Genomic DNA, 13,736 nt, shown 5'->3' on the forward strand with positions numbered 1-13,736 from the left:
CATTGATAAGAACTGAATGAATAGGTGGTAAACGGCCCACTGTATATAATCTGTTTTGGTGACTATATAGGTTTCAAAATCTTGTAAACATTATGAAAACAATCAAATAAAATCCCAAGATGATGTATTGATAGAACTTGAGTTCAAAAACAAAAACTGACCCCATTTGTGCATTGTCTTGCCACCCCTATTTCTCCATGTTTACATTTGAATGATTTAAAAGTTCTCCTGATAGTGCTTACATTAGTACAGTATTAGTACAGTTTGCATTTGTATTTTTACATGAGAGAGTTTGCTATTTACAGCCCACCAACTGACATCTTATTTTCTCTGAACAGACACCTAAAGCCATAACCCAGTTAGCCCATAACCCAGTTAGCCCATAACAACACTTAGCCAGATCAAAACCGACACATTTCAGGGAAAGAAACTTCACTAGTAGAAGTGAATGGGATATTTTGCATTGGAAACATTGTAGTCTGAGACACTCATCAAACATTGTGACGCTTGTGTCTGAGTTATTTAAAACCCAACTTTAGGGTGTACTTGATGGGGCACCTTCAGGTAATGTTCGCAGAGACAGTCATAGTTTTAATAGAGCATTTTTCTTTACATAAAACTCTGACAGATAGAACGTAATGTTTGAGAATACTTTGCATGCTCACATTTGACTCCTCGTGGATAAGGACTGAATAGGTGCTAACGTACTAAGTTGATACTCTGACAGATAAAACTAATGTTCTAACTATCAGTTTTGTTAAAATCCTTGAATATGCTTTGAAATGTCACACATACTGCAGCACTGTAACAAACAAAAAAATATTCTATAGATATATGATATTGTGACAGATTGCCATCAAAATGTTAAGTGTGAATGATAAGGTCTATTACAAGTATTGTTAATAATTACATTATTAATGCTGTATAATAACGCTAATAACACTAATATTGTTAGGAAACATATCAGAGGGAAGCACTTACCTACGTTCACACACCAAGCTTCCTTTACTGAAACAGTAGGCCAATTTAATGTTCATTAAGCCTGTGCAATGTTTACAGGAGCTTAACACACAGCCATCTCTATGGCCAATGAAAGAGCATTACTTTAATTCGCTCGCTTTAAAAACAAAAAAATAAAATATCATCCTCCATTTCCATTTGTGGCACTGAATCAGAATATCATGGCATAGTGTGTGACCTTTAAAGAGGAAAGGTCAGAGATCAATTGGAGCCCCTTGTAAAACACAAATGAGCACAGACTAAGTCACCCAGCTGGCCTTACACCAGCACTGTGTCAGATTTGCACTTGAGGAATCTGAGTTGTAAATGCAGTCGGGGGTCTTGTATCTCCAGCATTCCAGCCACGCAGACATTTAGGATTCCGAAACAGAGATTGACACGGCGTGGCACGTGTAATTTATCCGAACGGATCTTTCTGAATCTCATATCTGGCGTTCTGAGACATCCCTTTAGCTAACATTGTAAACACAGTCACACTTCACTTTGACAACAGCAAAATGTTTCACAGACTGGCGTATGGGCACTCTGGCTCTTTCCTAGACACAGAAAGGTAGGGCAGGGGGAAGATTACTCCAGTCCATCCATTGATGAGAATGTTAAGAGTATAGTCAGTGTTTCTAGGATTTGATATTTGAGTTCATCAGTCAGTCAAAACACACCCCAACACCCCTTGTTTCCATAACCATAAGGCACTTGTTGATTGTCTTAAATGTGTATAGTTGGTACAACTAGTGCCAACTACTTTCTCACCCTTTCAGAAGCAGGTCTGTATATGAACATAATAGGAGGCTTTTGAACACACAGAGATTGAAAAGTTAGAGAACCATGAGAAGCAAAAAGTTTACAATATTTTTTTTTATTGAATTCGAACCCTTCATCTCTCTCCTTTATGTATAGGCCCTATAATGGATTAGAATCATGTACTAAACCTTCCAAGGCCGGGCCTCCTCCGGACATCGCTCAGCTGGGACGCCGTCCAGGTGCATTCTCTCCTTGCCCACGTGTGATGCGAAAGTCCCGTTGGCACGGCCTGTGCCTGCTCCCCGTTGCTCACTCTCTGTCAACACTGTGACTAAAAATACGGACCAGAAGAGCAGAGTGTCTCTCCACACGGCTATCAGCGCCCAATCCCCGGCCAAAAAGCTTTCAGAAACCCACATGTGTCAATAACTGTGATGGTCAGAAAGGCAGAGCCTAACATCACTGTGGCATAACTGAATGTCATATTACAGTCATTCCAAACAACAATAGGCCTACCTTTATTATAGTGCATAACGCAGGTCACCATGGAAAGGCATTTGAATAATGCTGTGATAAAATTATGCACAAGTAATGTATGCATTTTCTGTACTCTTTGATTGTAAACTGTAGCATATACATAGCCTACTAGCAGATATATAGCCTATGTGGCCCATAAGGAGAATACTGCAGTTAATTCAAATTTTGCGGACAGTAACATTTCATGACCAGTACTGCCCTCTGTAGGAGGAATGGAGTACTGTATACTGACCCTGACTTACTTTTATTACAGTCACAAATATCATCCTATTTTTAGGGATATTTTTTGGCAGACATAAAGTTCAGAAATATGTATCAACACTGTTGTTCAACGGCTTCTCAGATACGCAAACACAATCGGAAAAAATCCAACAAGCATACACACATAAGATACTGCTGACACAAAGCTCTAGCTGTAACATACAGTACTTCATCATCACAAATGCTTAAACAGTGCTTTTACCTTGTTGTTTACTATTTTACATTTTTCCACTTCATATTGGAAAGTAGTCGTTCTGGAGGTGCTGGAGTACTTCCAGTTTACAAGTACACACACACACACACAGACACACACACACACACACATGCACAAACAAATAAACAAACTCACTCCCTTTCATAAAGCTTTATTCCACAGGTCATTCATGTTCAGGCTCATATACATTTACATACACTGTTCCCCATTCCCATGATGCATCTGAAATTAAATAACTCAACAATTCAAGACAAAAACACACTGTTTATCAATGGAGGAGAACAACAGCCATATGTAACAATAACAACAATTATAATTATAACAATACTGTGTATTTCTTAGTTTTTATACTCTAAAATTCATTATATTGTCAGTCTCTTGAGGTGCATCACAAAATCTGCAAGTGACAATTCAATAAAACTCAACAACGTTGCAGCATGTAAAGCAGTGAAGCAGACAGATTTTTTTGTTGTTTGAATATTTTTTTTTTTTTAGTTTTGTATTTTCCTCTTTTTTTCTTCTTTACGATGAATGTCCAGTAGTAGAGATGCAGATTCTCCATGTTTTACGGTAACTGCTAAGTGCTGGCCATGAATGTCTTTATAGTGTTCTACGGTAAGAGCAGTCTTTCAGATATTTTTGTGTTTTGCTTTTTCAACATGATTATTATTTGGCACACTTCATTCTGGAAGCTGGCGCTGCGTCACACATATCAGTTCGCTGCGGTGAAGGCCAAAGATGGACACATGACTCAGAGGACCTCTGGAGGGAGACAAAGAGCAGAGAGACAGGTCTGCGTCAGAATAGTCAATAGTGGACAACCACAGCATGGTCTAAAAGCAGTCATGTCTCGTGTACTAGCGCTTCTCAAACTTTTTTGTCACGAGATACCAATTTTGGGCTGCATCAGAATAGACATAGCACACTGCCACAGCATGGTCTAAAAGCAGTCATATCTCGTACACTATAGTTAAACTATAGCAAACTTTTTTGTCACAAGCCACCGATTTTGTAAAAACAAGTTTTTCCAAGACACACCTTTACATATGATGTGCACATAAGGCCAGGGCAGCTACAGTATATATTAAAGTACTGTATAGCTATAAGGAAACGGGAGTTTTTTTCATTGCCCATGTCTGTCGCTTTAGTGCTTGCTCTGAGGTGAGTACAGAACTCATTACTCATTACTATGCAATTTCATCAACTTCGCATTGTGGGTGACCCGCGAAGACCCAGTGGTTTTCCTGTCTGGCCCTCTTACTAATGAAGTTGAATCGTCCTGCTGTACAGTATCTCACAGAGGATGCATTGTTTGCAACCAATTACAATTGTATTTGCTCAAACTTAATCATCGACAGTTGCAAAGAAAGAATTTGAAGGGCTTTAAATCAAGCGGTAGCAGTCTGTATTGGTGAGAGTGAAGTAGATTGTTGTTGAACACATTTGCCTGAGAACACTCTTGGCCTTCCCAAATAAATCTACCGGCATTCAGATAGCAGCCAAGAAAACATTTCAATCTGTTTGGCAACCAACCCTGACATTACAGCATGAGTCTGTGTGATGGACATATGGATAGTAGATGACTCAAGAGCAAATCTGGCATCAAATGTGTGGCAGTTTGTGACTGGACCCATTTCAGATAGAACTGCCCTCTGGGCATCTATGTGATCTACTTGAGAGAGAGAGTGACGAGTAGCCAGCATCAACTTTTCCACCCTTAAAAATATCTAATTCGAGCTCCTTTGAACATTATATTCCCATCAGGCGAGTGTTAAAGACAGGCTATCAGTCTTGGTGGGTTTTGGCCGGCACACAGTGTGAGAAAGAGGGTATGCCCTACAGCTCGCTAATGGCCATTCTGTCTGCAGTGTAGACAAATCGATGGGGGGGTGGGAGAGTCTTGGCAGTGGGTACAAAGCAGAGTGGATGCCCTCCAACAATCTGTGTTTTAAAATGAAGCTAGAGTTCATTGTTAACTAGAAATACAAAAGAATCATTTAACATGGGCTACCACCTATAATGAAGACAGCTGTGTCTATATATATATAGGCCTACAGTATATATACTGTATATATATATATATATATATATATATATACATACTATGCTTATCTGTATACTGCACATCAGATGATTTTTTCAAACTTTTCTATTTTCTATTTTTCCGAGCAATTTCATGAAATAGCGAAGGCAAAAGGATACTATCCCATCCCATTCCATATCCAGTTGATACGGATATGTATTGACTGCTCTGGTTTATTAAAGGTAAAATGTGTGAGGAAAAACATGTCTTGAATTGTTTACCGGTATGTCTCGATAAAGTGTCCATTAATTACATAGACAGCTGCAGCACATTAGGGAGATGAGCAATACCTGTGACATGGTGAGTCTTCATTGCACCACCCTTCATCAGGAAGGGGTCACCTTCGTCGAAGGCCAGGATTGTGTTGCTATTGGCTGGTTTGTCCTGGCCAACAGTGCCACTGCCACTATGATTAGACAGCTGGATAATGTCATCAAAGTCAGCTGCGTCTCCATTGGGCGACAGGCCGTTCTGGTGTTTGGCAGGCTGGACCCCGTTCACAACAGGGGCAGAGTCCCAGGCGGCTGGGCTGAGGAGGACACATTCACGTGGTGAGAGGTTGTGGAACTTAAAGAGAATTCCATGTTCCATTGGAAGCCATAAACTTCAAACGGCTCAAAAACTGTGCCCATACTCTTGATATTCTGTATTTTTGGGATTTTGTGGATACACTTTACATACACTTAATTAAAAATTGAGCACATTTACACTAATACCGCACAGTCACTACTGCACTGGTAGGCAGTGTTTGGTTTACCTCTCTTGAATCTGTGATTGGCCCAAATTTGTGGCACCATTTCTCAGCATCTCAGATGATCCCTGCTGGTTGCCTGGAGCTGTAAGTAAATGAAAGACACATTTTCAAAGTGAGAAGGAGTGAGAACAGCACTCAATCCTTCAGGGGGATATGATCCTCTCTCTCCAATTTCAGCATCTGAGCGAAAGAGTAATTAGACTAATGCTTTGCTAAAATCCCAATCTGCTCCAGAATGTGGTAGCCAGTGAGCTGCCCTAATCCTGGACTAATATGTCGTTTAGTCTATCTGCTAATTAAAATATCGCTGGTTGTAAACTGGGGAACAAGGAAGATGGCTTTAGAATTGCACCACATTATGGGTGATGCAGAGAGTTGTTTGTTCATGAATGAACTTACCTGTGTCTGTCTGCTGGTCTGAGGTTGTGTCCTTTCCATTGATTTGGACTGGAGGTTTAGTCTCTTTCTACAAAGCAAAAACAACAAAAGAAATTCAGAAATTCAATTCATCTGAGCCCAAATGAAGACCGAGAGATTGTGGGGAGGAGTTTGTGAATCAGAGGTGAGATTCATAAATACCTTTTCGCCCACGTCACTCTTACGACGAGTTCTCTTCATGATCTCCTCAAGGCGCTAGACACACAGTGAAAAAATAATAATAAAGCTTTCAGAAATGAGAAATATAACAGATCGGTCTCATGAACTGCCAAAGATATTAGAGGATGTTTTATATCCATGCCATCAATATCTATGCTAGAATACAGACAGGTTCCATCTACACACTCTAGAATGCCACTATATTTCTAGAATACAGGCTACAGGACCTGAAGATCCACTCCTCTCCTCTGTCTTTACCTTCTTCCTCTCCAGTCGTTCCTGCTCCTCCTTCTGGAAGTGCTTCTCTCTCTCCAGCCGCTGTTTCTCGGCCTCCTCCCTGGCCTTCGATTCGGCCTCCTCTCTCTAAAACACACCAACAGCACCAAGCACATTAAACCATCTCCACGTACCAGCGCTCTTTCCATGTCCCACTGCACGGCATCTCCACTAAATTAACATAACATGTAATTATGATAACATGTTATTATTTCTCTGAGCACACAAACAGCACACAGGGCATTAAAAACCCTCCTCACATATCAGAGCTCTTTCCATCTTACAGACAGTCGCATTAAATCCCCGGGACATTAATATGACACCATGCAATTATCAGAACATGCAATTACTCAATTCAGCCAGCGTACTAGACTCAAACAACACAGCGTGTAAAACACTCTTTATAAATCAGCACCATTTTGCATAATATCTCCCAATACATTAGCATGATAACCACCATGAAATGGCACAACTGAACTGACACTCGAACTTCTGAGAAAAATCAGAGGACACCGTGTTATTGAGGCTGCGCTCATTTCACAGTGTGTCTGAGTTGGTTTCATTTTTGACCACATGGGGGCAGTAGTGCTCCAGCCTTGAGACTTGCATGTGTGTGTGAGCATCTGTGTGGGGCTGCCCTGCCTGCATGGGGTCACATTACCAGAAGGTCAACCGAGCACTTTCACTCAGCAGCTGAGACTGGCCCATTAGTCTGACTGGCCCATGTGTGGCCCACATCTGGGCCAGACGAGGCTGCTGTGTTGTCTATGAGAGACCAGAAGCAGGAGACTGGAAAACCAGCTCAAACATGGAGCTAATGAATAGCATTACAAAAGAGCGTTTTAATCTAGTTTCCTACACATGAAATAAATCAAGTCCTGGACTAAAAGCTTTTTACAATGGATTTTTAAACAATTCTTTTAATCTAGGATGGTACACCGATCAAAAATTATCCAAAGACATTTTATTGGCTTGTTTCTGGGTTACAATGCTCTGAGTGGCGAACAATAGGCAAACCTACAGACCTAACCTAATACAGACATAGCCATATGTACAGCATGTAGCATACGAATACAGGGATAAAATAATGTCGTTTGTCTGTAAGCACTGCTGAATATTGCTATCATGATTATGTGGAAGCAGACAGACATATGAAGGACAAAGCCTCATCTTCTCTCCCCTGACAATTCGATGGCATTAATTGTTCCAACCAGTGACTGTGTGAGGGATCCCAGCTGGTGAGGCCTGAGGGCATAGACTGGGATCACCGGACTGAGTGACCTCACTGTCCACTTGCAGCCCAAGAGGGCGCCTATATTACCCCCAATTTGTTGAGATCTGGAACACTTTTGTTACGATTACGCCTAGTGTGTTAAGACTGGTGTGTCCCTCTCCATGTCGGCATACAACAATTTGAGTGAGCTGGGGAGACTTAGCTATACTCTGTCTGTCATTCCTTGTTGATAAAATTTGATTTGGTTTGGAGCAAACACCAGTTCTTTCCTCCTTGAAGACTTTAATTTGGCAGCAGGATCAGCAATAGCCTAGCAATAGCCAGGAGTAAGGATTTTAAGTAGAGACTATATTCTGTCATGACACATCTTCTGAGCAAAGTGAAAATGATACTTTTCATTAAAAAAGCAGAAGTAACAAGAAAAACTTCTCTAATGTTTCACACTGAAACTGGAAACATTGTGCAATTCTGCCGTTGAGCTTTTCTGCCGCTCAGAGCTTTTCCTTCCCGGACTACATTTCCCATAATGCTCCTCTCACCTGTCTCAGAAGGCGCACGTTCTCCTCCTGCTTGGCCACGGCCCTCTGCTGCGCCTCCCTCTCCTCCTGCAGCCTCTGAGCCTCGTCCCTGAGCTTCTGCTGCTCGGCCATCAGGCGCGCCTCCTCCTCTCTGCGCCTCCTCTCCTCCGCCTCACGGGCGGCAAACTCCTCACGCAGGACTCTGCGGGAAGTACGGAGTTCAGAGACATTCACTCATTTGTCCACTTGGGACAACAGTCTGTGAAGCAATCGGTGAAGAAACTCATTTCATGTTCAGGGGTCCCATGACATAAGGACAGGAACCATCATAGCTTATCTGGCCTGATACCATGGGTATGAAGTAAGATAATCTGGGCTTGATAGGTGGGAATTGTATAGGTGGTCTATGTGTTTATGAGGATCTTCTCGGGTATATGCTTGAGTGTTTGCGCAGACATGGAAAGTGTATGTGAGCATATGTGATACGTGATGTGATGTGTGAGATGTATGAGAGATAAAATGTGTGTGCGAATGTGTGTGTGTGTGTGTGTGTGTGTGTCTGTGTGACTGACTTTTTCTTCTGTTCCTGCTCCAGGCGTTCCTGTTCCTCTCTCTCGCGCTGCTCGCGGGCCTGACGTCGCTTCTCCGCCAGCACGCGAGACGCCTCCTCTGGGTCGTTAGTACCAGCAGTCGGCTTGGCAACAGCTGTAACCACGGCAGCTGGGGCGGCCGGGGCAGCTGAGCTGGTTGCCGTGGCGACTGGGGTAACTGGAGTGGTCGGAGCGACTGGAGTGGTTGGAGCGACCGGGGTGGCTGGGGCAGCTGGGGCGGCTGGGGTGGGCGTCTCAGCTGCTACAGGGGCGGGAACTGTGGGAGCTGCCACGGGAGCGGCTGCCGTGATTGGTGCGCTCACAGAAGGGGGCGTGGCAGGAGCCGCAGAGACGGAAATGGAGGGGACACTGGCCGTGCCTGAGTCAAGAAGAGAGACAAAATTATGATCAGCCGCCACCCCATAATATGTATTTACTGATCAAGTTTATAATAGTCACAGTACCATTCATAAGGAATCCATCTAAGTCTATAAAACTGGTTGGTTCAATTCTGTGTCACAATTTAAATAGCTTACTACCAGGGTAAGGAACAAACAGAAACAGGATTGACTAAAAATAACATGCTCCTGCTAGACTAAAACATCAACAAAAGCCTTTGACTGTCCTCAATGAAGTGAAGGCCTTTAGTGCTACGACACAGTATCCATGACGATCCTTACTCTTAGGTGCCTCCGGCGTGTGTGGCCGACTGGTCTCTTTCTTGGTCTCCACGGCGACGGCGGTGACCGTCTGAGGCGGTATCTTGGCGGGGGTCTGGGAGCGCTTGGGCCGGGTCTTGGTGCCGGAGGAGGCCCGCCGGGCGGAGGGGGGCTTGGCAGAGGCGACGGCGGGGCAGGGGGACAGGGGTCTGCTTCTGGGGGGCGCTGGTGATGAAGTTCTGTTTCGGGGTTTTGTCGCAGCACTGGAGGAGAGGAGAGAAGGGGGGGGAGGCAGACATGAGATGACCGAACAGAATCAAACAGGATAAGAGGGGGGGAAAAGAAAGGAGGAAGGAGAGGAGAGAAAGGAGAGGAAGGGAAGTGAGGGAAGAGGAGAGGACAACAGAGGTATAGAGGAATAGAATGAAAGAAATGAAAGAAACAAAAAGGGAGAGAGTGAATGAAAGGATCAAAAAGAAGGGGAACAAATAACAAGCCAGTGCTGTGCTCACAGCTTGGTGAACTCATCCCTATCTCATTCCCTGCCTTGAAAATTAGATTCCTTTCTTTAGCAGTGGCGAGGACTGAGGAGTGCGTCACTGTGTGAAATCAACCCGTCTGAGCGTTTTGGCACCATCACACAGACGCCTCATTTATTTCCTGTTCCTCCTTGGCCGGCGCATCGCCCCGGTCCAGTTTGGTTCTGTTACCGAGCGTCAGCTTAATGCCCCTGGCCTTGGCAGGACTGCCCTGAAGCGCTTCCAGCAGGGTTCCGTTGGGCGGACGCCAGATCGTCTCCGCCATCTGTCAGCGAGACAGTCCGTTTAACCTGCCCCGGAGCTGAACCGCTTCTACATCAGTGGACCGGACGACACACCGAGCTCACAGCCACAACCCTATTCACTCAGCTCCACGCTAGATTAGCGCTCATGAAGTGAGCGTGAGTTGTTTACAGAACATTCTGGAAGACTTCTGGAAGTCTGTGAGACATTTCCTCACAGTGTCAAAGAGGAATACACAAGAGTTTGTGAATGTAGAATCATCAACAAAAGACGTCTTAGGGTGGACGGCTGTTTTTGTTGTTTTTGAGAGAAAAATCACGGTAGGCCTACTGTACCTGAGCTCTGTTCTCGTTCTGGGGGTTGAGAGGGACTGTCTCTTCTTCATCACCTTCTCTTTTGTCAGAGCGTTCTTCTCTTTTTCATTTTCCCTCTCTTTGTCTTTCTTCTCTTTTGTCTTTTTCTCCACCTTCGGGAATTTGAATCAAAGGAAAAGATTGTTATTATCACTGCTTTTAGGACAACATGCTTTGCAAAGGGTATGAAATAATAGCACAGGGCTCTTTATGTAAGTACAGTTTTCTTCTCAGCACATTAGTTTGAGGCATTCTGTTTCATTAGCTCTGTTTTATTTATCTTCTGCCTGAATAAGTGAACACTTGTGATCCTGAATAATGTAGCTACTAAAAGCTTAAAATTAGATGTGTCTTTGTGCAAGTGAAATAATCATGTATCAATGGATGTGCATGTGTGGCTTGGTTTGAGTCTGTGCTGTTGTTGTATGATGTGTGCATGTGTGTGTGTGTGTGTGTGTGTGTGTGTGTGACTCACGGGTGTGGAGTGGCGTCTGCGCTGGCGCTGTGTGATGTCGGGCGTGCTGCTGGAGACCCTCCAGCGCTCGGAGCTGTGCTGGTGCTGGTGGGAGCAGACTGTCAGGGGGCTCGCCGACGGGGAGCGGGAACACTGCAAGTCTGGGGAACGGAACATGACACAACACCCATCTAAACCAGGATCCAGCAGGATCTAACATAGTTAGCCTTCTACTATTCAGTATAGGTTTTGCTGAAGGGGAGATTGACACTTTGGAAGTCTAAGGAACCCAATATAGTATATAGATATACCCATCTGAGCCAGTATCAAGCACCCATAATACTAGGATGTCATAGCTACTAGTTATCTTTATGGTGCTCACTGATGAAGAACAAAAACACTGGTCTTCAGGAACAAAACACGACACAACACCAGTCCAACCCAATATCAGAGAATCCTTTTCACAGGGAATCTATCATTCGAACGTTTACTGCTATGCAGTCATAACATGCATGCAGACATGCAGTCACAACATAGCATTGTGCAAAACACGTGTTACGTGTTTTGTGCACTTCATGATGTAGCAACCAAAAGCAATAGCAGGGAAGCTAACAGATGAGCCACTATTACATGTACATCTCTAGATGTGTCAATCTATGATTCAGTGACATTTAAACAGAATGCAACTTAAGGGCAGAGGTCAACTAGACTGCAAATGTATGTGTATATAAAATAAAATACACATGAATCAAGAGAGCTTGATAATATGCTTATTCTCAGGACAAAAATGTGTAAATGTGTCTCCAAATGTGTATATGACACAGCACTTAGGATGACCTGCAAAATACTGTGAAATTTCAACCTTGTGTGTGTGGTTTTTTTTTTCACTCATGAAACAGCCCAGGCCAGGGGTCAGAGGTCGAAGGTCACTCACGGGAGTCACTGCTGTTGTGGAGGGTGGCGGCGCTCCGACTGCGGGCCAGGAAGGAGAGGGTTGGCGTCATGAGCCGCTCCACGATGCGGCTCTCCCACGGGCTCAGGCGCAAGCTGCGGGCTGGCAGAGAGAGAAGGACGGAGTAGTGGACAGTTAGCGTCTGCGGCACACTTATCTACCCACAACACAATGGGGCTGTGGGCATCCTGCCTAGAAACACTGATCCGGAGTCAGTTTCAATTAGGCATAGTCCCAGGTATTATTGTTGATGATGCTCAGAAAAGCAGAGACACCGTTCCCTAGACACAAAGATATGGTAGCAATGAATGCACTACACTTTACCAACTACCTGTGTCACAGAGAAATGCACTGCACTAAAAACTCAAACTCCTCAAAGATCAAAGAAAACTCTAAAGACCCACAACACTATGCAGAGGCCTAATGTTCCTGACTGCTGCTCTTCCAAATCTAGAGTTCTAGACTTTTCTTTTTCGTGAATATTTCTCTTCTTCCTGAACTGCTTAGTCAGCTTTTTCTCCGCCCCTTCCCAATGTGGAAGGTCTTGTGAAAGGCAATATCTAAATGCAACCCATTATTAGTGTTATTTTACAACACCACCGGGAATCAATCCGTTTAGTCAGAAACTACAGCTCTTGGCCAAAGTCTGACTAAAAGAATACACATTTTTACCGTTTGAGTAGATAATGAGTGTTATTGTTATACCCAACATGCACAGACAAGCATGCCATACTGTATCTCGGCAGTACAGTCCAGCATTAGTGGGGTTTGTTTGAGGATCTGCACCATCAGATTGCAGTCTTGAAGGGCAAGAATGCAGATTTAGTTCCAATTAATGTTTGCCTCAGAGCAACGCCACATTGAGTTACTGTAGCCCCGAGGAGCTCCAAGTTACTCCAAGTTTGGAGTGTTTTTGAACACAGAGTTCTGTACTAATTCGGCTGCACAAACTCAAAGAGCCACCCCCGTCTGCAACCGCCATAATCCACTCCAACATCCACTAATGTCATTAATTCTGTGTTCACAATTACCTCGACCTCTGACAATTGTCAAAAGGATTGACAGTGATTTTTCTGATTCGGCTTCACACTGTTCTTTCGGTGATTGTATTTCCTACCATCGCTACCAGTGTCACATATTCATGAATTAAGAATAACATTTGATGTGCCTAAACATACTAACTAGGGCAGCAACATAACACTCAAACTTATTTAGGTCTTTATTCCACTGAGCTAGAGATGAGAGACTGTTAACTGCAGAGACAACAGAGTAGAAAATAACCTGAAGTGAGCCCGGCGGTGCAGACAGACCTTAATCCTCTGCTATATACCTCAGTATCTGTTTTACCATCTCTGAACTGAGCAACCATTTTTCTGGTCAGTTACACAACGACAGTATGGGTACCCAGACAGACGTATACACACTTGGGCACAAAAAGAGATCATACGCATAAACCCAACACACACACACACACACATACTCATACACACTCACAGATACTTTCATGTATACACACACAAACACACACACGTGCAAACACACACACACACACGCAAAACACACATACACACACACGCACATTTGCGTAAACACATAACACGCACACGCACACACACGCACACACACACACACATACACACGTACACCAAACACACAAAAGCAGGAGGATTACATCTCTGCCCACGCTCACCCAAACCAACTGCTGATACAC

At 43.7% G+C, this 13,736-nt stretch overlaps 1 protein-coding gene across 4 annotated transcripts in view; it reads right to left on the minus strand.

Moving 5' to 3' along the window:
- Nucleotides 1-2,908: 2,908 nt before the first annotated feature.
- Nucleotides 2,909-13,736, minus strand: part of LOC134072968 (MAP7 domain-containing protein 1-like) — a 43,202-nt gene continuing 32,374 nt past the window's right edge. For all 4 annotated transcript variants that reach the window (XM_062529870.1, XM_062529868.1, XM_062529869.1 and 1 more), the window contains 12 exons: nt 12,008-12,127; nt 11,095-11,234; nt 10,602-10,732; nt 9,506-9,747; nt 8,808-9,204; nt 8,257-8,437; nt 6,466-6,570; nt 6,190-6,243; nt 6,010-6,076; nt 5,614-5,692; nt 5,147-5,385; nt 2,909-3,535 (listed from right to left, as the gene is read on the minus strand). In XM_062529870.1, the coding sequence (XP_062385854.1) occupies nt 3,525-3,535; nt 5,147-5,385; nt 5,614-5,692; nt 6,010-6,076; nt 6,190-6,243; nt 6,466-6,570; nt 8,257-8,437; nt 8,808-9,204; nt 9,506-9,747; nt 10,602-10,732; nt 11,095-11,234; nt 12,008-12,127 (1,766 nt within the window). In that variant the 3' untranslated portion in view covers nt 2,909-3,524. The remainder of the gene's footprint in view (nt 3,536-5,146; nt 5,386-5,613; nt 5,693-6,009; nt 6,077-6,189; nt 6,244-6,465; nt 6,571-8,256; nt 8,438-8,807; nt 9,205-9,505; nt 9,748-10,601; nt 10,733-11,094; nt 11,235-12,007; nt 12,128-13,736) is intronic.

This window comes from Sardina pilchardus, chromosome 24 (genome assembly GCF_963854185.1).
Source record: "Sardina pilchardus chromosome 24, fSarPil1.1, whole genome shotgun sequence".
In the NCBI taxonomy this organism is placed as follows: Eukaryota; Metazoa; Chordata; class Actinopteri; order Clupeiformes; family Clupeidae; genus Sardina; species Sardina pilchardus.